This window comes from Anomaloglossus baeobatrachus (genome assembly GCF_048569485.1).
Source record: "Anomaloglossus baeobatrachus isolate aAnoBae1 chromosome 5 unlocalized genomic scaffold, aAnoBae1.hap1 SUPER_5_unloc_24, whole genome shotgun sequence".
NCBI lineage: Eukaryota > Metazoa > Chordata > Amphibia > Anura > Aromobatidae > Anomaloglossus > Anomaloglossus baeobatrachus.
Window position 1 is genome coordinate 727322 of NW_027441800.1, and position 25957 is coordinate 753278.

Here is a 25957-nt window from a genome sequence, read left to right on the forward strand (position 1 = left end):
AAAAGGGGGCACAATAACAACAGGAACCTTACTAGAATGCAGCCCATGAGCTGCAGAAGCGGAATCTTTTAGGTTTATTGAAAAATTTCTGCTGACAAGTTCCCTTTAATATCCAATGGGCTTCCATTATATACAGTGACTGCTCCAATCCCCAATGGATCTATCCCCCCTCTCCATGCCTCTAATGGGAAAAGGGGAAAGGGACCCCGGGTGCTGCGCTGCGACTCCCCCACAGGCAGAGCGTCGCACCCCCTGTCCCCACCTTCCCCCAGGCAGAGCGTTGCACCCCCTGTCCCCACCTTCCGCCAGGCAGAGTGTCGACCCCCCTGTCCCCACCTTCCCCAGGCAGAGCGTCGCACCTACTGCTGCACACTATTTCACCCAGAGACGGTGACCTACAGTCCCTTTTTATTTCCCCCTGAGGCTCATATGTGATAATCTCCATCAGATATTATCTCCTGTTACATCACACCCAGGGCTGGAAACAGCAACTGTGCAATGACTGCCGGCAACTACAGGCTCCTCCCACACAAGAGGCCGGTCACATGGGCATGACGTCAGCAGAGGTCCTTCTGGCCACTGGGATCTAGACGCTACCATATATCTAGTGTGCGGCTCTGCAGGTGGAGGTGTGTGGAGATTCCCCATTACTGGGCCCAGGTGGCATTAACCCCTTCAGCTCTGAGACTTTCTTGGAGTTTTTGTCTCGCTGATTTCTATGAATCGTGAGGTTTTTGTTCCTTTTCCTCTGAAACCCATCTGCCCTCGGCCCCATTCTGCCCTCGTCCCCTTTCTGCCCTCAGTCCTCGGCCCTTTCTGCCCTCAGTCCTCGGCCCCTTTCTGCCCTCGGTCCTCGGCCCCTTTCTGCCCTTGTCCCCTTTCTGCCCTCGGTCCTCGTCCCCTTTCTGCCCTCGTCCCCTTTCTGCCCTCGGTCCCCGGCCCCTTTCTGCCCTCGGTCCCCGGCCCCTTTCTCCCCTCACACAGTATAATGTTCCCCCAGAATGTTCTCATTATATGTTTCCCTTTATTCTCTCCAGTAATTGTATTATTACAGCAGATTCTTTATGATGTTACGTCGTCATCTTCTTCTCATTCAGGTCCCTACAATATCGGATCCTCTCAGTGGAGATCTTCTATAGAAGAGAATTCTCCTGATTGCCCGTGAAGGATGGATATCGACAGGGACAAGATGGCGGAGAGGATATTACACCTCACCCTAGAGATCCTCTTCCGGCTTACTGGAGAGGTGAGAGATTCTGATGACGTCACATTACATCATTCTTATCTATGGGAATAACAGATGGACAGAACTGGAGAGGTGAGGACTTTGGAAATGTCTGGAGTGAGATTTATTACTGTGTCTCTCCATAACCAGGATTACACAGTAGTGAAGAAGACCTCTAGTGAGCGCTGTCAGGCCCCTGTGTCTGAGGGATGGGGAAGACCCCTGAGCCCAATCACGGGGCCTCCACCTCACCCCCCGATACATGAGGACATCAATGACCAGAAGATCCTAGAACTCACCTACAAGATGATTGAGCTGCTGACTGGAGAGGTGACACTGCTGGGAATGCTGGGACATTATACAGTAACGCTATGAAGGGATCGGGGGGTGACGGTATCATTGTATGTGTCAGGTTCCTATAAGGTGTCAGGACGTCACCGTCTATTTCTCCATGGTGGAGTGGGAGTATTTAGAAGGACACAAAGATCTGTACAAGGACGTCATGATGGAGGATCCCCAGCCCCTCACATCACCAGGTAATAGACAGGACTAAATACACACAGCCTATAATTATCTGTATGTAAGGAATGAATTCAGTCCCTGTATGTGTCTCCTCCAGTTCTATCCAGTAAGAGGACAACACCAGAGAGATGTCCCCGTCCTCTTCTCCCGAGGGACTGTAACCAAGAAGACCCCGATGTTCCTCAGGATCATCAGGTAGATGGAGAGAAGGTGCCATGAAATCTCCCTATGATGTGTAGACGGCTGTGAAGGTCTTGTGCTCAGTCTTGTTTTATCCTCCGGTATTATATGTGTTATACTTGTGTAATGAGAGCGGTGGAGATGGCAGGATTAGGAGAGATAAGAGCTTTGATTCCATTTAGTCCTCGTTCACACTACTGTATTTTCAGTGTTGTCCATAAAATAACACAACGTCTCGCCCTCAGACCATTGTTATTGGATGTGGCGGTGCAGATGGGGATTTTTCTTTCTCACTGACAGAATCTGTGTGTGAGAATAATCCCAGCATCCTCTACTGCCTTCTCTAAATCGGATGAGACTCGTCCATTCAGGTCTGTGTCTGCACAAACCATCAGGTTCCCACCAGCTCCACCATACAGCAGACATTGTGTTACGGGTACATTGCAGTTCTGTAATGGAGGAAGCTGTAAATGGACTTGTAAATTATTAATAGCGGCTGTAAATACCGGATTGTATATGGATGACAAATAAGAAAAGACTTGTCCTAGTTTTCTGGATGAAGCTGTGATGATTCTTTATCCGGCCGTGTGATCCCGGCATTAGAGGCCGTTACGTCCCGGGAAGAGAGGATTTATCTAGAAAGTGTAAAATCTTTCCCTTCCCTGAATATTTCTGCCTCCGGTCACATCCCGTCTGCCGGTATAACGGGCTCCGCACCACAAAACTCACATCCAACTCATCAATTCTGTTGGGTTTTTCTAAGTCACTTTTTGTCTTCCCTTTATTATTTTTTTTGTTCCAAATTTTTCAAAATGGTGCAAGAAAAACTATTCACACCCGGTGAACTTTTCCACATTTTTTCACATTACAGCCACAAAAAAATGGATTTTATTGTTTTTTTATGTGATAACACAAAGTAACAAACATTTGTGAAGTATTAAGGAAATTATACATGAATTTCTAAATATTTTAAGAAATTTAACTCTGAAAATTGTGATGTGCATTAGTATTCAGCCCCCTGAGTGAGTACTTTGCAGGCGCTTCTTTCACTACAATTGCTGCTGACAATCTTTTGGGGGATGCGTCTACCAACTTTGCACATCTAGAGGTGACATTTTTGCCCCTTCTCCTTTATAAAACAGCTCTATCTCAGGTAAATTGGATGAAGGCGTCTGTGAAACAATTTTCAATTCTTATGTTTTGCTTTTTATTAATGTTCACTCTTCCATAAAGGCCAAATCTGTGGAGTTTATGACTTATAATTGTCCTGTGGACAGATTCTCCCCCTGAGGTCTGGATTGCTCCTGCTTTTCCTTCTGACCACAGACCTCTTCGCTGCTTCTCTGTAATTAGTGATCTCTTTGCTTGAGATGTCAGTGTAGGTGGACGGCCATGTCTTTTGTAGTTGTGCTATATGTGACAACTCAGCATCTGGAGATTTGTGTGAAGGGTGAACTGTTCTTAATTAGGCTAGACGCAATGTTCCTTTGATTGGCAAATTAAAAGAAGTTAGCCATTGTTTCATGTCAGGCTGACCGGAGCCCTATTTTCAGTTAAATGTGGATTGCCTCAGCATCTCTGACTACATCAATCAGAGGAAAATTATGCATTCGGATTGAATTGAACCAATGAGAGAACGGCCATTTTCCACCAATCTTGTAAGACACAATACTCTAAAATGAGAACTGAGGGCTATAAAAAGGGATTTGCTCCTGTCACCATATTCATTCTGCAGGACTTCAGGCTAGGATCCACGGTTTCAACTTGAGGATCACAGATGTGCATCACTGCTCAATGCTGAGGCCACAAATTTGCTTGGAGACCCAGGTTAGGAGAATTCAGTTGCCAGGCTACATATCTTGCTGTGCTCAGTCATCTTTCTAAGCTTGCCGCTATCTCCTCTCGGTGGGTGCTCATCAAAAGTGGGGTGCTGCTGGCTGGGATAATTGGCCCAGGAAGCCCCGAAGTCGCAAAGATTCTAATCCCATGCGAGACAATGGATGAGTGAGACTCTGTCGCTTGTATCATCTTGTGTTGTTGATGGGAATGTATGATACGTGTTTGCCTGTTGGTGAACCAATAATGTCTTACCAAAATGTGGTTCCCTCACCCTGTGTTGTTGGAATAGTGTCCTGACCACAAGGAAGGAGTGCGGGTTTTCAGTGGGATGAGCCCTGGTCTGAGCGGTCTCTCCTAGACAGCTAGGCCGGCAGACGACCGTACCCACTGACCCTCGTGTCTCCACACTATACTCCTGCCATTTTTGGATGATCGATTGAAAAGTGGTTAGTGAGATGTTCAGAGCGTTCACCATTTTTTTAATAACTGAACCCTGCTTTACTCTTGTCCACAACTTTATCCCTGACCTGTCTGGTGGGTTCCTTGGTTTTCAAGATGCTGTTTGATCCCTAATGTTCTCAAACAAAACTCCTGAAGCTTTCACAAAACAGCTGTAGTTATACTGAAAATAAATGATACAGGTGACTCAATTTACTAATTATGTGACTTCTGGAAGCAATTGGTCACTCAGGGGCATCATACTACAAGGGGCTTAATATAAATGCACCTCACAATATTAAGATTTATATTTTTAAATATGTATAAAACTATCTATCATTTCATTTACACTTTACAAATATTTGTCACTTAATGCTGGTATATCACATAAAATACATTTACGTTTGTGGCAGGGCTGTGGAGTCGGTAAGCCAAACCTCCGACTCCAACTTTTCAATTTCCCTTGCACCAACTCCACGACTCCGACATATATTGCTTATAGTTAAGTGAAAAATTTATTGTAGTACAATGTGAAGATAAGACATCAAATTATTTTTATGATACACTAATCAAGATATTTAGATAGAACATAAAATGTATTTATTGGAATACAACTTTGGAGCACAAACAACTGTAATAAATTGTAAATATGTTATACAATAAGTAATATACAATAGATTACATATATATTATATATCTATATATATATATACAGTTAGGTCCAGAAATATTTGGACAGTGACACAAGTTTTGTTATTTTAGCTGTTTACAAAAACATGTTCAGAAATACAATTATATATATAATATGGGCTGAAAGTGCACACTCCCAGCTGCAATATGAGAGTTTTCACATCCAAATCGGAGAAAGGGTTTAGGAATCATAGCTCTGTAATGCATAGCCTCCTCTTTTTAAAGGGACCAAAAGTAATTGGACAAGGGACTCTAAGGGCTGCAATTAACTCTGAAGGCGTCTCCCTCGTTAACCTGTAATCAATGAAGTAGTTAAAAGGTCTGGGCTTGATTACAGGTGTGTGGTTTTGCATTTGGAAGCTGTTGCTGTGACCAGACAACATGCGGTCTAAGGAACTCTCAATTGAGGTGAAGCAGAACATCCTGAGGCTGAAAAAAAAGAAAAAAATCCATCAGAGAGATAGCAGACATGCTTGGAGTAGCAAAATCAACAGTCGGCTACATTCTGAGAAAAAAGGAATTGACTGGTGAGCTTGGGAACTCAAAAAGGCCTGGGCGTCCACGGATGACAACAGTGGTGGATTATCGCCGCATACTTTCTTTGGTGAAGAAGAACCCGTTCACAACATCAACTGAAGTCCAGAACACTCTCAGTGAAGTAGGTGTATCTGTCTCTAAGTCAACAGTAAAGAGAAGACTCCATGAAAGTAAATACAAAGGGTTCACATCTAGATGCAAACCATTCATCAATTCCAAAAATAGACAGGCCAGAGTTAAATTTGCTGAAAAACACCTCATGAAGCCAGCTCAGTTCTGGAAAAGTATTCTATGGACAGATGAGACAAAGATCAACCTGTACCAGAATGATGGGAAGAAAAAAAGTTTGGAGAAGAAAGGGAACGGCACATGATCCAAGGCACACTACATCCTCTGTAAAACATGGTGGAGGCAACGTGATGGCATGGGCATGCATGGCTTTCAATGGCACTGGGTCACTTGTGTTTATTGATGACATAACAGCAGACAAGAGTAGCCGGATGAATTCTGAAGTGTACCGGGATATACTTTCAGCCCAGATTCAGCCAAATGCCGCAAAGTTAATCGGACGGCGCTTCATAGTACAGATGGACAATGACCCCAAGCATACAGCCAAAGCTACCCAGGAGTTCATGAGTGCAAAAAAGTGGAACATTCTGCAATGGCCAAGTCAATCACCAGATCTTAACCCAATTGAGCATGCATTTCACTTGCTCAAATCCAGACTTAAGACGGAAAGACCCACAAACAAGCAAGACCTGAAGGCTGCGGCTGTAAAGGCCTGGCAAAGCATTAAGAAGGAGGAAACCCAGCGTTTGGTGATGTCCATGGGTTCCAGACTAAGGGGTACTTTGCACACAGAGATAAATCTGCGGCAGATCTGTGGTTGCAGTGAAATTGTGGACAATCAGTGCCAGGTTTGTGGCTGTGTACAAATGGAACAATATGTCCACAATTTCACTGCAACCACAGATCTGCCAAAGATTTATCTGTGTGTGCAAAGTAGCCCTTAAGGCAGTGATTGCCTCCAAAGGATTCGCAACAAAATATTGAAAATAAAAATATTTTGTTTGGGTTTGGTTTATTTGTCCAATTACTTTTGACCTCCTAAAATGTGGAGTGTTTGTAAAGAAATGTGTACAATTCCTACAATTTCTATCAGATATTTTTGATCAAACCTTCAAATTAAACGTTACAATCTGCACTTGAATTCTGTTGTAGAGGTTTCATTTCAAATCCAATGTGATGGCATGCAGAGCCCAACTCGCGAAAATTGTGTCACTGTCCAAATATTTCTGGACCTAACTGTATATATTTATATATATATATATATATATATATATATATAAAATTACATATTACATATTTACAATTTTACAGTTTTTTTCTATTCTAAAGTTTTATTCCAATAAATATATTTTATCATAAAAATGATTAAATGTCTGATGTTCACATTGTACTACAATACATTTTTCACTTAAATATAAGCAATATACTAAATGTTAATATTTAGTATGTTTTTGTTGAAAACTGTTATTTGCCATTTACATAGTGTATTACATAGTGTTATATATACAGTATATATTGTGTGTCATATATAACACTATGTAATACACTATAAAAATGGCAAAAAACAGTTTTCAACAAAAACATACTAAATAACATTTGTGCAGTCTATGAATTTGTTCTAAGAAATAAAATTGCTTCCATCAGATCCTCCTTCGCAGATGACCTCAAATCTGACCTAATAATTTTAAGGCTAGAGAACAACCTCTCTACTTTTGGGTTGGAGGCAAAGCAGTAACCACATGGGCAATATCTCTAACAATTTCTGGGTATAAAGGAATTGCCTCATGCACAGTCAGTTTTGATGAATGGTTGAATTTTTCTATTTCTTTGAGAGTAAGTGAAAAATGTTACTGAAATCTGGTCAATCTGTTGCTATAGGAGACGGAGTGAAATCTTTTTCCTTGCGGCAATGCTTTGCCTGCTCCATGTCATCCAAATGCTTGTCAAAGTTAAACTCCTTATCTGGTGAGGATGAAGATATGGCAGCAGTAGCACTGTCAGGACCCAAGTCCTCTTGCACCTGGCAGTCCTGTAGCCGCTCATCCTAACTGTTACCTCAGTCAGAGCTTCTTTTCCTTTAGTAAGGTGTTGATCATCAAGAAGTATATGATGACTTGGGTCCACATAAACAGCTGCCAGAAGAATTTTATTTTCTAATAGCTGTGTTTCTCTCCGTTTCATTGAAGCAGAAATGCCATCTGCGATTAAACCTCCTCTTTTGGATAGGCAAAATAGCAAGTTCTTCCACTCCCTTATAAAAATGCCAGGAGTTAAATCCTCAGCTTGTAATTTTTTAGTCACGGTAAATGGGTGATTAAGCAACTCCTTCAATTCCTGTGTCCATTGACCTTCGTTTAATGTTACTTGAGAGTTCACCATATCTATAAGAAATGATTTTAGTTCAAGCAATCGCTCAGTCATTAAATAAGTGCTGCCTCACCGAGTGGCTTGATCAACAATTGCCCCTTTCCCAGCACATTTCTTCAAGATGGAATCAATTTTAAGGGTTCTGGCGGCAATAACCAACTTCCTCACTTTTCCAAATAGGTTTCCAGCATTTCGCCGGATTTGGTGCACGCCAGTACAGTGCGATACAGTACAGTAACAGCGCCACAACGTCTGGGTCACATGCTCCGGTCACATGAAAGCATGTGACCGTCGTTTGTCACGCTGCCACTGTACTGTATACACTGTACTGGAGTGCGCCGCATTCGCCAAACCGGCGAAAAGACGGATGTGTGAAACCGGGGTCTCTCTTGCAGACTATCTCTTATTGCCAGCTGCAGCGTGTGCACAACACAGCGCATGTGATGAATATGAAAGTGTTTTGAAGCAGCTTCATCAAGATCATCTAATCCTAAAGAATCATTTTGCTGTTCTTCTGTTAGTTTGTTCCTCAGTTACATGAACAGCACTGTGGCTCCATCTCACACATACTGAATCCTACATTTTCTTCTAGCTGTTGTTCATTGCTCTCATTCATCAGTGTAATTGTACTTATCATGTTTGAAGCATTGTTCGTTACAATAGCAAGAACCTGTTCTTTTTTGAGTTCGTAATCTTGCAGAACTTTTTCCACTAAGGCCTGGAGAAACTGGCCGGTGTGATGAGCTTTACCATCTTTTACTGCCAGTGTCTTGCTAACAACTTCTTTCTTGTCACAAACATATTGAACATTGATGGCAAAATAATGCAGTGAAATGCAGGGACTCTGGGCATCCCAGCAAAGGCAATGGGTGAAAAGATAGGACATTCAGACACATCGTTTTGTGAGGATCCTCACAAAGAATGAGCTGTCAGTTTGTGGCGGTTTTCTAATCTGCTTTTGCTATTGAAAGCATTATTTATGAGCTCAAAAACCTTTCAGGTGATGCAGCTTTATAAAAAGCTGATCTGCTTTTGCAGCTGAAAAACGTATCCTCAAAAAAACGCAGCAAAAACGCTGTGTGTGACTGTAGCCTTAGATCAGGAATAGAACAGCCATTTATAGGACATTTCATAACTTTCCCAAATTCCTATGAAAAAAAATTTCATCACACTGTGCATTGCACTACTGTCCTCAATTTAATATATATTTTAGGAGTCTGAGTCGGTGCATTTTATACCGACTCCACCAAAATGAGCTACGACTCCGACTCCACAGCCTTGGTTTGTGGGAGTAACGTAAAAATAAGTGGAAACGTTCCGAGGGTGTGAATACCTTTTTCAAGGGGCAAAAATCCTTCATGACTCTAAAAATATCAGACCAGTTCCCTGGATCAATGTCCCATCACAAAATCTAGTCCTGATAACCTGCCATAATATACTTTTTAAGGAAGGCATCGAAGCCCACCTTGAATTTTTGTAGTCTATCAACAATTATCACATCATGTGTCAGACAGTTCCATATTCTCACTGCTCTTACAGTAGAGAATCACTATCTGTGATTTTATGATTGAACCTCCTTGTCATCATTGCAGGCCTCAGTTGTAAAAAACTCATTAGAAATACAGTGCCTACAAATAGTATTCAACCCCCTGCAGATTTAGCAGGTTTACACATTCGGAATTAACTTGGCATTGTGACATTTGGACTGTAGATCAGCCTGGAAGTGTGAAATGCACTGCAGCAAAAAAGAATGTTATTTCTTTTTTTATTTTTTTTTTTAAATTGTGAAAAGTTTATTCAGAGGGTCATTTATTATTCAACCCCTCAAACCACCAGAATTCTGTTTGGTTCCCCTAAAGTATTAAGAAGTATTTCAGGCACAAAGAACAATGAGCTTCACATGTTTGGATTAATTATCTCTTTTTCCAGCCTTTTCTGACTAATTAAGACCCTCCCCAAACTTGTGAACAGCACTCAAACTTGGTCAACATGGGAAAGACAAAGGAGCATTCCAAGGCCATCAGAGACAAGATCGTGGAGGGTCACAAGGCTGGCAAGGGGTACAAAACCCTTTCCAAGGAGTTGGGCCTACCTGTCTCCACTGTTGGGAGCATCATCCGGAAGCGGAAGGCTTATGGAACTACTGTTAGCCTTCCACGGCCTGGACAGCCTTTGAAAGTTTCCACCCGTGCCGAGGCCAGGCTTGTCTGAAGAGTCAAGGCTAACCCAAGGACAACAAGGAAGGAGCTCCGGGAAGATCTCATGGCAGTGGGGACATTGGTTTCAGTCAATACCATAAGTAACGTACTCCACCGCAATGGTCTCCGCTCCAGACGAGCCCGTAAGGTACCTTTACTTTCAAAGCGTCATGTCAAGGCTCGTCTACAGTTTGCTCATGATCACTTGGAGGACTCTGAGACAGACTGGTTCAAGGTTCTCTGGTCTGATGAGACCAAGATCGAGATCTTTGGTGCCAACCACACACGTGACGTTTGGAGACTGGATGGCACTGCATACGACTCCAAGAATACCATCCCTACAGTCAAGCATGGTGGTGGCAGCATCATGCTGTGGGGCTGTTTCTCAGCCAAGGGGCCTGGCCATCTGGTCCGCATCCATGGGAAGATGGATAGCACGGCCTACCTGGAGATTTTGGCCAAGAACCTCCGCTCCTCCATCAAGGATCTTAAGATGGGTCGTCATTTCATCTTCCAACAAGACAACGACCCAAAGCACACAGCCAAGAAAACCAAGGCTTGGATCAAGAGGGAAAAAATCAAGGTCTTGCAGTGGCCTAGTCAGTCTCCTGACCTTAACCCAATTGAAAACTTGTGGAAGGAGCTCAAGATTAAAGTCCACATGAGACACCCAAAGAACCTAGATAACTTGGAAAAGATCTGCATGGAGGAGTGGGCCAAGATAACTCCAGAGACCTGTGCCGGCCTGATCAGGTCTTATAAAAGACGATTATTAGCTGTAACTGCAAACAAGGGTTATTCCACAAAATATTAAACCTAGGGGTTGAATAATAATTGACCCACACTTTTATGTTGAAAATTTATTAAAATTTATCTGAGCAACATAACTTGTTGGTTTGTAAGATTTATGCATCTGTTAATAAATCCTGCTCTTGTTTGAAGTTTGCAGGCTCTAACTTATTTGCATCTTATCAAACCTGCTAAATCTGCAGGGGGTTGAATACTACTTGTAGGCACTGTATCTCAGTAATGCCCCTGATATACTTGTACATTGTAATAAAATCACTTGCTAACCTGTCCTCCTATTGCCGTCCTTCCATTCCTTTAACCCCTTCAGCCCCGGGGCAATTTCCGTTTTTGTTTTTTGCTCCCCTTCTTCCGAGAGCCGTAACTTTTTTATTTTTCCCTCAATCTTGCCATATGAGGGCTTGTTTTTTGCGAGACAAGTTGTACTTTTAAATTAAACCATAAGTTTTACCATACGGTGTACTGGAAAACAGCAAAAAAATTCCAAATGTGGAAAAATTGCAAAAAAAAAGTGTGATGGCACAATAGTTTTTGGGATGTTTTATTCACTGTGTTCACTATATGGTAAAACGGATGTGTGGGTATGATGCCTGAGGTCGGTGCGAGTTTGTAGACACCAAACATGTATAGGTTTACTTGTATCTAAGGGGTTAAAAAAAATTCACAAGTTTGTCCAATAGAAGTGGCGCACGTTTTGCGCCATTTTCCGAAACGCGTAGCATTCTTATTTTTTGGGATCTATGGCTCAGTGACTGCTTTTTTTTTGTGTCTCGAGCTGACGTTTCTAATGGTAGCATTTTTGCGCAGATGCTACGCTTTGATCGCTTGTTATTGCATTTTGCGTAAAACTTGCGGCGAACATAAAATGTAATTTTGGCATTTGGAATTTTTTTGCCACTACGCTGTTTACCAATTAGATTAATATTGATTTTATATTTTGATAGATCGGGCATTTCTGAACACGGCGATACCAAATATGTGTATATTTATTTATTTTTTAACCCTTTAATTTTCAATGGGGGGAAAGGGTGGTGATTTGAACTTTTAGGGTTTTTTTATTTTTTTTTTTTTTTATTTTACTAGTCCCCCCTAGGGGGCTATAGCGATCAGCAATCCGATTGCTGATCGCTATTTGCTGATCACAGCTATACAGCTGTAAACAGCAGAAATAGTCACTTTCTTTTTCCCTCTGCTCCCGGCCGAGGAAAAACCAAACTGAAACATCATAGCTGCAGGCGTCATCACATGACCCTGTGCTACGATGGCAACCACCGATAGTCACGTGATCACGCACGTGATTTCCGGTGGGGGCGGCGGTAAGTAAAAAACATGGCCGCGCGCATTTAGATCTTGCTGCCAGACTTTGGCAGCAAATTTAAGGGGTTAATGGCCGCGGGTGGAAGCGATTCCACCCGCGGCTAGCAGGCACACATGTCAGCTGTGGAAAACAGCTATGTGTGCCGACCGCCGCTGCCTGCCCGCGGCAGGGGGCGGGGCTTAACGGGACACGCTCCATGACGGATATATCCGTCCATGGTCATGAAGGGGTTAATGGTCGCTCTTCTCTGCACCCGCTCTAGTTAAGTTATGTCCTCCTCATTCACTGGAGCCCGAAATTGTGAAGAATATTGTAAGTGTGGCCGAACTAGTGACTTGTATAGAGGCAAAACTGTTCTTGTCCGGAGCATCTGTGCCTCATTCACTGCATCCTATTATGTTATCTGCCTTGGCAGCAGCTTCCTGGCACTGGTTGGTTTTCTCGTCCTCCCACACACCAACGTCTTCTTCAGTGTCAATTTTCTACAGTAATTTTGAGACAGTTTAAAAACATTGCAGTCTAAAGCCCGCTTTACACCTTGCAATTAGTTGTACAATCGCATTTGCGATGTTACACGCCCAGGTTGCATACGGGATCTTATGAGATTGCACGTAGGTCGTTCATTTGCTGTCACACGAGCGTTAGTAGTCTGTTAAATTGATCAATTTTGTGTGCGATCCTTTAGATCATGTGTTCTGTGACGTATGCATTGGGCACCTTTTTTTTTTTTTTTTATTTATTGACTTGCCAAGCGTGTGTAATGTGTAGGGATGCGTTTTTACTATGTCATCTGCCATTCAGCTCTGCTACATGGCCGCTGACAGCAGACACAGACAGCAATGTAGCAGAGCTGAATGGCAGATGACAGCAGACAGAGCCGCACTGTCAGAATGAACTCGGGTGAACTTCACCCGACTTCATTGTCATGCTGCGGCTCTGTCTGTGCCGCGTCCTGATTAGCAGTCACCCGTGAAGGATTCACCGGTGACCGCTAATCTCCTGAGTAACTGAATTGAGCAGCCCTCTCTCATATACTCACCGATCCCCGATCTCCGGCGCTGCACGGCATTCACACTGCTCCGGCGGCTTTTACTGTTTTGAAAAAGCCGGCCGCCCATTAAACAATCTCGTATTCCCTGCTTTACCCGCCCACCGGCGCCTATGATTGGTTACAGTGAGACACGCCCCCACGCTGAGTGACAGGTGTCACACTGCACCCAATGACAGCAGCCGGTGGGCGGGTCTATACTGTGTAGTGAAATAAATAATTAAATAATTAAAAAAAACGGCGTCCGGTCCCCCCCAATTTTAAAACCAGCCAGATAAAGCCATACGGCTGAAGGCTGGTATTCTCCGGATGGGGAGCTCCACGTTATGGGGAGCCCCCCAGCCTAACAATATCAGCCAACAGCCGCCCAGAATTGCCGCATACATTATATGCGGCAGTTCTGGGACTGTACCCGGCTCTTCCCGATTTGCCCTGGTGCGTTGGCAAATCGGGGTAATAAGGAGTTATTGGCAGCCCATAGCTGCCAATAAGTCCTAGATTAAACATGTCAGGCGTCTATGAGACACCTTCCATGATTAATCTGTAAATTACAGTAAATAAACACACACACACGAAAAAATCCTTTATTAGAAATAAAAAACACAAACATATACCCTGGTTAACCACTTTAATCAGCCCCAAAAAGCCCTCCATGTCCGGCGTAATCCAGGATGATCCAGCGTCGCATCCAGCGCTGCTGCATGGAGGTGACCGGAGCAGCAGAAAACACAGCCGCTCCTGTCACCTCCACGCAGCTAATGTAGACAGCGGCGCGATCAGCTGAGCTGTCACTGAGGTTACCCGCTGTCACTGGATCCAGAGGTGGATGCAGCGGTAGCCGCGGGTAACCTCAGTGACAGCTCAGCTGTTCGCGCTACTCACCGCCGCTCCTCTCGGCTCCACGCAGCAACTGAGGTGAGTAGCGCGATCAGCTGAGCTGTCACTGAGGTTACCCGCGGCCACCGCTGGATCCAGTGACAGCGGGTAACCTCAGTGACAGCTCAGCTGATCGCGCCGCTGTCTTCAGTTGCTGTGTGTAGGTGACAGGAGCGGCTGTGTCTGCTGCAGCTCCGGTCACCTCCATGCAGCAGCGCTGGATGCGACGCTGGAGCATCCTGGATTCCGCCGGACATGGAGGGCTTTTTTGGGCTGATTAAAGTGGTGAACCAGGGTATATGTTTGTGTTTTTTATTTCTAATAAAGGATTTTTTCGGGTGTGTGTGTTTATTTACTGTAATTTACAGATTAATCATGGAGGGTCTCATAGACGCCTGACATGTTTAATCTAGGACTTATTGGCAGCTATGGGCTGCCAATAACTCCTTATTACCCCGATTTGCCAACGCACCAGGGCAAATCGGGAAGACCGGGTACAGTCCCAGAACTGCCGCATATAATGTATGCGGCAATTCTGGGCGGCTGTTGGCTGATATTGTTAGGCTGGGGGGCTCCCCATAACGTGGAGCTCCCCATCCTGAGAATACCAGCCTTCAGCCGTATGGCTTTATCTGGCTGGTTTTAAAATTGGGGGGGACCGCACGCCGTTTTTTTTAATTATTTAATTATTTATTTCACTACACAGTATAGACCCGCCCACCAGCTGCTGTCATTGGGTGCAGTGTGACACCTGTCACTCAGCGTGGGGGCGTGTCTCACTGTAACCAATCATAGGCGCCGGTGGGCGGGTAAAGCAGGGAATACGAGATTGTTTAATGGGCGGCCGGCTTTTTCAAAACAGTAAAAGCCGCCGGAGCAGTGTGAATGCCGTGCAGCGCTTGGGATCGGGGATCGGTGAGTATATGAGAGAGGGGGATAGACTGACATGGACAGAGAGTGAGGGACAGAGATAGTGACCGACTGACAGAGATTAGTGAATGACAGACATTGTGAGGCGCTTCAGAACGCAGCTTTTCAGCTGCGCTCTGAAGCGGACCTTTTTTAAGCTGCGGTGCAGAGCGCACACCTGCGCACATAGCATCAGACACCAAAATCGTATGAGGGATGTCACACGTTACAATTGACTAGGTTCGTGCAACAAAACGCTCAATTCTAGACAAAGATACGATGTGTTTGCGATCAACGGTTTTGCGTTCAATCCTGATCGCACTTAGATGTCACACGCAGATACCTCACAAACGATGCCGGATGTGCGTCACTTACAACTTGACCCCAACGACGGATTGTGAGATATATTGAAGCGTGTGTAGCGGGCTTAAGAGTCAGATGAAAAAATCTGAGAAGCTAAAAACCCTGCAAACATACAAAAAACCCAACAGGCGAATACTTATAAAATAGTCACGTGCCATACATGTGGAGTAAAACCCACTTCTCAATATTATTGAATCAAGAATCTTAATTTCGGTTCCCGCAGCCCAAAACCATGAATTGTCTTCTTCTTCATGTCATACATGTTAGTGTTATTTCTGCGGCCAGTGATCGGATATAAAGTCTCCAATAATTATATTACTATACAGGATTCGTTATGAAGTTACATCGTCATCTTCTCCCCATTCAGGTCCCTACAATATCGGATCCTCTCAGTGGAGATCTTCTATATAAGAGAATTCTCCTGATTGCCCCATCAAGGATGGAAATGGACAGGGACAAGATGGCGGAGAGGATATTACACCTCACCCTAGAGATCCTCTTCCGGCTTACTGGAGAGGTGAGAGATTCTGATGACGTCACATTACATCATTCTTATCTATGGGAATAACAGATGGACAGAACTGGAGAGGTGAGGACTCTGGAAATGTCTGGAGTGAGATTTATTACTGTGTCTCTCCATAACCAGGATTACACAGTAGTGAAGAAGACCTCTAGTGAGCGCTGTCAGACCCCTGTGTCTGAGGGATGGGGAAGACCCCTGAGCCCAATCACGGGGCCTCCACCTCACTCCCCGATACATGAGGACATCAATGACCAGAAGATCCTAGAACTCACCTACAAGATGATTGAGCTGCTGACTGGAGAGGTGACACTGCTGGGACATTATACAGTAACGCTATGAAGGGATCGGGGGTGACGGTATCATTGTATGTGTCAGGTTCCTATAAGGTGTCAGGACGTCACCGTCTATTTCTCCATGGAGGAGTGGGAGTATTTAGAAGGACACAAAGATCTGTACAAGGACGTCATGATGGAGGTTCCCCAGCCCCTCACATCACCAGGTAATAAACAGGACTAAATACACACGGCCTATAATTATCTGTATGTAAGGAATGAATTCAGTCCCTGTATGTGTCTCCTCCAGGTCTATCCAGTAAGAGGACAACACCAGAGAGATGTCCCCGTCCTCTTCTCCCACAGGACTGTAAACAAGAAGATCCCGATGTTCCTCAGGACCATCAGGTAGATGGAGAGAAGGAGCCATGAAATCCCCCTATGATGTGTAGACGGCTGTGAAGGTCTTGTGCTCAGTCTTGTTTTATCCTCCAGTATTATATGTGTTATACTTGTGTAATGAGAGCGGTGGAGATGGCAGGATTAGAGCTGATCATAGATGGGACTTCTCCATCTATCTGTGACTTTTACAATATTTGTTTCAGGGTGAAGATCTGACCCATATTAATACTACAGAGACATATGTGAGGGGTGATGAGCGGAGTAAAGAGGAGATTCCTACAGATGACCGCCCAGGTGAGTAGTGACCACTAAATGCAGAGAAGTCACAGATTCTTCTAAGTCACCGGCTGTGGCTGCTTTATCAGGGTTGTAGTCCGGCCATATCAAATGGTCACCATTCTGGAGCTAGATCACCACATGCTCCTCCGCCCAAAAGTACCTTCATTATTTTGGGCATTGGACGCCCTTCTGTTGGAGTGAGATCTGTATCAGCCAGGTCTTACAGGTAGGATCCATCCTATCCCCTGAAATAGAAGATGTTGACTCTTCAACCCGCTTTACATGTTACAATATATATTACGATGTGTCGGCGGGGTCACGTCGCAAGTGACGCACATCCGGCATCGTAAGTTACATTGTAGCGTGTAACAGCTACGTGCGATTGCGATTGAACGGTAAAACGTTCATCGCATGCACGTCGTTCAATTCCTAAAAATTGAACGTCAGGTTGATCATCGTACCCGGGGCAGCACAATCGCTGTGTGTGACACCCCGGGAACGATGAACAGCAGCTTACCTGCGTCCCGCGGCTCCCGGCCGGCTATGCGGAAGGAAGAAGGTGGGCGGGATGTTTACGTCCCGCTCATCTCCGCTTCTATTGGCCGGCTGCCGCGTGATGTCGCTGTGACCCCAAACGTCCCTCCCACTCCAGGAAATGGATGTTCGCCGCCCACATCGAGGTCGTATGGATGGGTAAGTACGTGTGACGGGAAATAATCGTTTGTGCGACACGTTCAACAAATTGAACATGCCGCACATAATGATGGGGGCGGTTACGATCACATACGACATCGTATGCTTAATCGTAACGTGTAAAGCAGGCTTTAGCTGCCCAGATTTCTAATCTGCAAAGAAAAATCTAATTAGTATGGTGGACCCCTAAGAGAAAGCGGAGGGTAATGATGCTGGTGACATCCTAGATTCTTAGTTTGGTGCTGTGTTCGCCAGGGGAATAAAGATTGATTGCTCTCAGTGGGAGAAACAGAATAATAATCTTGTAGTTGATGAAGAGACCTCAGTAGTCTGGAAAGATTGCTTTGTAACATCATTTATTTTATTTTTGTTCTTCATTAATAAGTATCATAACTACAAGATTCTTATTCTTTCTCCACTGAGAGCAATGAATCCATCTTCCTAGGATCTGCATCTTATTGATGGATCTTCCTTCTCTCCCTTCTGATGAATGAGCTGATAGGGGCGTTTATATCCAAAGTTGGGCACAGGGTAACTGTAACATATGAGGGAGGTTAGGATTACCCCACAGTGGGTACATGGAGGCCTGGCAGCCCAGCCACAGCATTTCCAAGATATAATTAGAAAAAAAAGGAAAGTAATAACACACAAAGATCTGATATTTTTACCTTGAAGAGCCTGAAAGATATTTTCTCTGAATTGTACAAATGTCCATTATATAAGACCTTGTACTGGAGCCGTCCATTGTGGAGTCCGAGAGGCAAAAAGTAAATGTCTAATATTTCTTCAAGAAACTCATCTGACAGAAGATATTGGCCCCTACAATAGTTTGGATTGCCGAGAGCCCCCGAGCCACATACTGTAATTACTCCAGATGTGTCACCTCTAGTTACTAAATCACTGACGGTGAAGGCTGTCGGGGTGGAGGGCGATCATTTTAGTAGATGTGTTATTGTCTGTAGTCACAGTTTTCTCTATAGTAGTTAGTACCGCCCATCATAGGGGCATTTGACTCGCCCACCCCAGGGCTATGGGACACCCGGTGCCGGGCCGGACTAGTCCGGTGGTAGTCAGTGGTGGCTGGGCCCGGCTCCGTGGCCCTGGTGGGTGTCAGTATAATATGTGGCTGATGACTTTAAGTTTGTGTTCGTGACGCCACCTGTGGTATGCGGCTATTAAGCCGCCGCTGCCGTGTAAGGCCTCCGGGGTGATGAAGTGGCAGCAATGGTGGTACTGCTCCCCACAGGTGGAGCGGTGCCCCGGGACACAGTTGGTGCTTGTGGAAGTCTATGGTGTTGTGTGACTAGCACGGTGCAGGGCCGACAAGCAATGAAAGAAACAGGCACAAACAGTAGTCTCTTTACCTTCTCCTCTTTTACTCGGCAGAAGTTTAGTCCAGGGAGACCGTCACAGATGGTAAAGATGGTCCGGCCGGCCTGGAAGTGCCTGGGGTGATCTTTGGCCAGTTGAGTATGAGGCCTACTCCTTAATCTTTCTTTGCTGTTTTAGGACACTGCACTTTGGGTTAGCAATTGCCCTCTTGCTGCTGGGACTGGTGGTTCGTCCCTTTTTCTGTGGGGTAGACTGCGCAGGCCCTCTCTGGTGCTTCTCTGCTGGAGTCCCCACCAGGCCCTTGGGATGCAGCTGTACCTTCAGATTGCTTCTGGGCCAGGGGGCTTGCAGCTCTCCTGCCCTCCGGATTCAGCTGCCAGGGATGGATTTTATGCCCTGGCAACTACAGACTCCGATGTCCGAGTCTCTGCTGTGCCTCTCTGCTCCCCTTGCTTCACTGGGCCAAGCTATCCCAGCTCTAGGCCCCAGTTTCACAAGGCAGCACTACTCTGCGTCTGCACTCTTTCACTCCTGTGTCCAGACTAACCACTACTTCCTCCCTTCAGCCAGACTTAAGGAATGCTCCCTGAAGTTCCAGGTTCAGAGCTCCCTCTGCTGGCCGGAGGGAGAACTGTGTTGGGTGTTAACTTACTGGCCAATAGATCTCCCAATTACCTCCAGGCTCAGCATTAACCCTTTGGGAGGGCAATGCTGTTGTGGCGACCAGGTCCTGGGGCGCCACACTCCCCCTTAGTTAAATTCAGTACTCCCGGACTATAGAAACAAACATGACATGTTAGAACATTTCATCCCATTATGGGAGGCGCAAATACTTTAACGTTACAAACTTAAACATTACTATAAGAGTCCAGTGTGGCTCCCTGCCGGGTGTCCATTACACTGCTCCATGGGGGACCCGCCGCGATCAAACCCCCAACGTAGGCTCTGGGCGTGCGTCAGAGCATTGATGACCCCACTCTATGCACGCCGGACGGGTTTTTCTTCAGGGGTGTTGAGCACACTGGTGCTAACTATGAACAATTTAGGTGTTGGCCACCCATAGTCCAGTGGCCCAATTGTCCATTTTCGCAATCAAAGAAAAAGAAAAACATTTTGTACACAACCTTACAGACATTTTGCATAACTATGTACATTCTAATAAATACTCCTTCTTTTTCCCTTATACGGTTGACTCTCTATACCTTGGAGGGGGTTGTCCCCGAGTGCTGCGTTGGGACCTGCGTAGCTCTGGTGTTTGCCCCTGACTACGTGGTGCGTCTTCTACCTCAGCACTACAGGTGGGCCTAACCCCGATAGGTAAGCGTGATGGTTGCCTATGTGGTCTAAGAGTCGCCAAGGGTATGACAGGTTCACCACTGACAGGGGGTTGATCCTCCTGTTCCACTGCTGGCGTGTCATCTCGTGTTGGAGCGGACGGTTCTTTAGGTGGATCCGGAACCTTTTCTGTTTCTGGCTCGACCAACTGCGGAAACGTCAAAACTGGTACCACTATGGCATTGTTTATTCGGGTCCAAGTTTTGGGGAATTTTCCAAGGATGGTTTGAATCATCTCCCCTTCTTTCTCTTGACTTTGGGGACTTCCTTGTACTTCTTCCATTTCTCTTTGGATTCTGCACCGTTCAGGGCACGCTTTCAGGCGGTCTCGAGAAATTGCTTGATAGGTCTTGCCTTCATCCTTGCTTATGAGGCATACCTTACTATTGTCAAAGTTGGAGGGGATAATGGTGTAGGGCTCGTTTTCCCACTGATCATCCAATTTATGCGTCCTCCGCTTCTTCTTGAGGACTTGTTCTCCAGGTGCTAAGGGAGTTGCTGGGGCTGTTTGATTGTAATGCTGCTCTTGTCTCGTTCTTGCTTGAGACAGGCTCCTCTCTACGCACTCCTGGACCTTACGGTACCGCTGCTGCCGTTCTGTATCCCAATCCTCTATTTCTTGAACCGCCTCAGGCGACACAGTCCCCATCTCAAAGTCTACAGGCAACTTGCCAGGTCTGGCTCGCATCAGGTAAGCGGGGCTGCAGTTGGTCGAATTTACTGGGATATGGTTGTACAGGTCTACTAGATCTGGCAACTTCTCTGGCCATTGGTTCCTTTCTTCCAGCGGTAGGGTCTTCAGCATATCAATAACCACATGGTTCATTTTCTCGCACAGCCCATTGGTTTGGGGGTGGTACGGTGTGGTTCGGATTTTCTTACAGCCGTACATGTTACAGAACTCTTGGAACACTTCGGCCTCGAATGCAGGACCTTGATCAGTCAGTACCCTTTCCGGATAACCGTGAGGTCGACAAAAGGATGCCTGGAACGCTCTAGCTGCTGTTCTGGCTGTCTGGTCCTTCACAGGCACTACTACCAGGAAACGAGAGTAATGGTCCACAATGGTGAGGGCGTACACATAGCCTGACCGACTTGGTGTTAACTTCACGTGGTCCAGGGCCACCAACTCCAGGGGCTGCTTCGTGACAATTGGCTGTAGGGGAGACCTTTGGCTGGCATCATCCTTCCGCCTCAGGTTACACGGGCCACAGTCTCGGCACCACTTCTCGATCATCTTTCTCATGTGCACCCAATAGAACCGATCACGGAGTAGGGCCTCCAACTTCTTCCACCCGAAGTGTCCTGCGTTATCATGATACGCTGCTAGGACCATTGGAGCATCCCTCTGCGGAACCACTATCTGCCAGACAAGTTCATTTGTTCGCCAGTTGACATATCTCTTGCAGAGCTTGCCTTGGTAGGTGAACAGTCGTCCCCTCTCCTTCCACAGCTGCTGGGCTTCCTCTGGAGCGTCTGGGCCAAGATGGGTCTCAGCTTGCGCTAGCTTCTCTTTGACCAATCGCACGGCCGGGTCACCGTTCTGTGTCTCTTCCCAATTATGGTGGAGTAATGGGTTGACCGAGACCTCGTGCTGGCTTGAGCGCTTCACTCCCACAGCATGCTCACACTGGGAAACACCTTGGTGATGGAAAGCCGGTAACTCTATCTCTTCGAGTTCATCCAGGTCTTCTCCAGACTCGGGTAAGTGAGGCATTCTGGACAGCGCATCAGCATTGTTATTCTTCTTGCCAGCCCGATACTTGATGGTAAAGTCAAAGTTAGACAGCCGGGCCATCCATCGCTGTTCCATCGCACCTAACTTTGCTGTTGCCAGGTGTGTCAACGGATTGTTGTCCGTGAAGATGGTGAACTTGGCCGATGCCAGATAGTGCTTGAAGCGTTCAGTCACTGCCCAAACAATAGCGAGGAACTCCAGCTTGAAGGAACTGTAGTTTTCTGGATTCCTTTCTGTGGGCCGAAGCTTCCTACTGGCGTACGCTATCACCCTCTCTCTGCCTCCCTGTACCTGGGACAGAACTGCTCCCAGTCCCACGTTGCTGGCGTCTGTATACAGTACAAACGGTTGGCTGTAGTCAGGGTAGGCCAGAATTTCTTCTCCCGTGAGAGCCCCTTTCAGCCGGACAAAGGATGTTTCTAGTTGGCTGCTCCATTCAAATGGAGGGCTCTGCTTCTTAGCCTGCTTTGGCTGGCCCACCAGGAGATCTTGAAGGGGCGCTGCTATCTTGGTGAAACCATCAATGAACCTTCGGTAGTAGCCCACCAGTCCAAGGAACTGCCGCACCTCCTTCACTGTGGTGGGTCTTGGCCAGTCCTTGATTACAGTGACTTTCTCCGGATCAGGTGCCACACCTTCTGCGCTGACCACATGACCCAGGTACTGTACCTTTGGCTTCAAGAGGTGACATTTGGACGGCTTGATCTTCAGGCCATATTTCGACAAGGACTCAAACACTTCTGCTAAGTGCTTCAGGTGGTCCTCATAAGTCTTGGAGTAGACTATGACGTCATCCAGGTACAACAGCACGGTTTCAAAGTTGTGGTGGCCCAAGCAGCACTCCATCAGCCTTTGGAATGTCCCTGGGGCGTTGCAGAGCCCGAATGGCATACAATTGAACTCACAGAGGCCCATTGGTGTCGTGAATGCAGTCTTCTCCTTGTCCGCCTCTGCCACGGGAACCTGCCAATACCCACTGGTGAGATCCAAGGTGGAGAAATAGTTAGCTGACTTTAAGGCTGTTAGTGACTCCTCTATTCTGGGCAGTGGATAAGCATCTTTATGTGTAATGCGGTTAATTTGCCTGTAATCTACACACATTCTCATTGTACCATCTTTTTTCTTTACGAGCACTAGTGGAGCTGCCCAGGGGCTACAACTATCTCTGATAACCCCAGCCTCCTTCATTTCTCTTAACATTTCCTTGGCACACTGATACTGTGCGGGGGGTACAGGGCGGTATCTCTCTTTAATGGGATGATGATCACCCGTGGGGATTTGATGTTTAACCCCTTTCACCTGCCCAAAATCTAGGGGGTGTTTGCTGAAGACCCGCTCGTACTCCTGTACCACCCGGTAAACCCCATGCTTTTGGTGCGAGGGGGTGGAGTCGGTGCCTACATGTAATTTTTGGCACCAGTCTTCCAGCTGCCCCTTGGAGCCATTGTCTTCCGCCTGGTCGGACGGGATCAAGGGTTCCACTGCTTTAATGGTATTGTTGCTGACAGTGTACAGTTTTGCTACAGTGGCGTACCGGGGCAATTTGGCCTCCTCCTCCCCACAATTCAAGACACGGACGGGCACTCTCCCCTTGCGGACGTCCGCTACCCCTCTGGCTATCAGGACTCCAGGCCTACTGTCTGAATACACCGGTTCTACCAAGGCATGGTAATCCTGACCCTTGAGGCCTATTGCTGCCCGACACCATATCAACATCTCACTTCTTGGGGGTATTGCAATGGGGAGGGGGTCACTTACCCTCACACTGCCAATTTCTCCTCCGGCCAGCTCTACCTGCTGCCTCCTCATCAGGGCTCTGATCTCCCTCTGTAGGGCACGCTGCTGCCCGGAGCTGGCAGTTTCAGACGCCTGTTGCAACAAAATTATCACTTCGGCAATACAATTTTCTATCACATTTGTACCAATGGTTAGCAGTGGGTCAGATTCTTTGCGATCAATATCTACAATTATCATCCCCTGACATGGCAATTCCACCCGCCCCACTTTAATGGTTACTTCTTTGTACCCAATTTGAGGTAAGGGCTGACCATTACTGGCCACAATTGTTAAATCATCATCTGGGCCATGGTCAATGTCTGAATCAGCCCAATATCTTTTGTACAGTTTGTGGGGGATGGTTGTTACCTGGGACCCCGTATCCAGGAGGGCATTCAAAGGGATCCCATCCAGCACAATGGGAAGGACCGGTCGTCCTCCCACATACTTGCTGCGGCTGGGGTTTGAGCCGGGCTTCCTTACACCTGGGGGTTGGCTCCTGGCCCCAGGCTCAGCCCATTTAAAGGACAGCGTCGTGCAATGTGGCCCGCCTGGCTGCAGCGGCGGCAGATCGGTTGTCCTGTTGAATCATACCGGTCTGTGTCTCTGCCTCGGGTCGGCGGAATCCTCCTCTGTCGCATCCATGGGACGTCATCTGGGCTGGAGGCCAACTCGATTTTTGCAGGCGAGGGGGTCATTTGTAGAGACTGCACGGTCTTGGCAAGGGCAGCCACAGTCTTGGTCAGCTCCTGGAACTGCTGTCTGAGCTCTGCAGTGGGATCCTTATCCAGGGACTGCGCCTCAGCCCCTGCAGTGGCTCGTGTTGCAGGCACCACCCCGGGGTACGTGATAGCAAGAGGCCGGAGGGGTACTGGGTCATTCGGTGTAGATTCTCTCAGTACCCTGATGGCCTGGTCCTTAAACTTTGCAAAGTCCAGAGCAGGGCTCTGCAGGACCAGGATACGCAGCTGGGTCCTGTGGGCATCTGACAGGAGCCCCTCTATGAACTGCTCAGTTAGGAGTTTGTCTTCTTCACGTACACTCTCTGGGTCCACCTGTTTAACTGCTTTCAGGGCCTCTTGCAGGTTTAAGGCATAGTCCCTTATGCTGTCTATGGCCCGCTGCTTGCACCCAAAGAATCTCATCTTTATCTCTGCTGCGGTGCGGGTGTCAAAAGTACTCTTTAGCTTGGCCAGTATCTGGGCTGCTGTCCCTTTATCTGTATCAGGCCAGGACTTCGCTTCACGCTGGGCCGCGCCGGCTAGCTGTCCCATTACTATGCCCACCTTCTGGCTCTCAGTCAGAGGATACACCCGGAATAAGCTGTGCAGGCTTTCTCTGAAGTCACTCAAGGTATGGGACTCCCCGGAGTACTGCGGCAGCCATTCTGCTCCCGGTATGTACGGCATGGTGATCGGCATTACCGGCGCTACAGTGGGGGCTGGGGCGACGGCGACTGGGACTGCTTCGGCCGGTGCCGCGGCGCCTTGGGCGATGGCAGCCACCTGCTCTCCCTCTGAGTCGGACATCTTCCTCCCCCTTAGTGAACCTTACCAGGCTCCGTTCACTTTTCAAATTTTCTTCTGGGTCGCGCGGGGTTAACAGCGCTCTGCTCTGATGGCGCGCTCCCTTCGCGCTCTTTGTCAGGCACGCCCCCCTTCTTCCTGCGCTCGGCGCGGCTAATGGCGGCGGCAATTTACAACCAGTACACAGTCTTTTAAGCACAATTCCTGCAGGCGCACAGTACCCGGTGGGACCGGGCACGAAATCCTGTTCGTGACGCCAAAAGTTGACTCGCCCACCCCAGGGCTATGGGACACCCGGTGCCGGGCCGGACTAGTCCGGTGGTAGTCAGTGGTGGCTGGGCCCGGCTCCGTGGCCCTGGTGGGTGTCAGTATAATATGTGGCTGATGACTTTAAGTTTGTGTTCGTGACGCCACCTGTGGTATGCGGCTATTAAGCCGCCGCTGCCGTGTAAGGCCTCCGGGGTGATGAAGTGGCAGCAATGGTGGTACTGCTCCCCACAGGTGGAGCGGTGCCCCGGGACACAGTTGGTGCTTGTGGAAGTCTATGGTGTTGTGTGACTAGCACGGTGCAGGGCCGACAAGCAATGAAAGAAACAGGCACAAACAGTAGTCTCTTTACCTTCTCCTCTTTTACTCGGCAGAAGTTTAGTCCAGGGAGACCGTCACAGATGGTAAAGATGGTCCGGCCGGCCTGG

At 46.9% G+C, this 25957-nt stretch overlaps 1 protein-coding gene across 1 annotated transcript; it reads left to right on the top strand.

Annotated features, from left to right (window-relative positions):
• Nucleotides 1–1181: 1181 nt before the first annotated feature.
• On the top strand, nt 1182–16613 carry LOC142259067 (uncharacterized). The gene is made up of 8 exons (XM_075331590.1): nt 1182–1246; nt 1376–1555; nt 1638–1761; nt 1845–1942; nt 15754–15903; nt 16033–16212; nt 16285–16408; nt 16492–16613. The coding sequence occupies exons 1-8, from the start codon at nt 1190–1192 to the stop codon at nt 16611–16613; spliced, it is 1035 nt and encodes a 344-aa protein (XP_075187705.1). The 5' UTR covers nt 1182–1189.
• Nucleotides 16614–25957: the final 9344 nt, after the last annotated feature.

Bases quoted from the DNA above. Each gene is read 5' to 3' on its own strand.
- LOC142259067 (XM_075331590.1), top strand. From the start codon at position 1,190: ATGGCGGAGAGGATATTACACCTCACCCTAGAGATCCTCTTCCGGCTT. The intron at 1,943-15,753 runs GTAGATGGAGAG...CTCCCCATTCAG, and splicing joins ATGTTCCTCAGGATCATCAG to GTCCCTACAATATCGGATCC. The intron at 16,213-16,284 runs GTGACACTGCTG...TGTATGTGTCAG, and splicing joins TTGAGCTGCTGACTGGAGAG to GTTCCTATAAGGTGTCAGGA.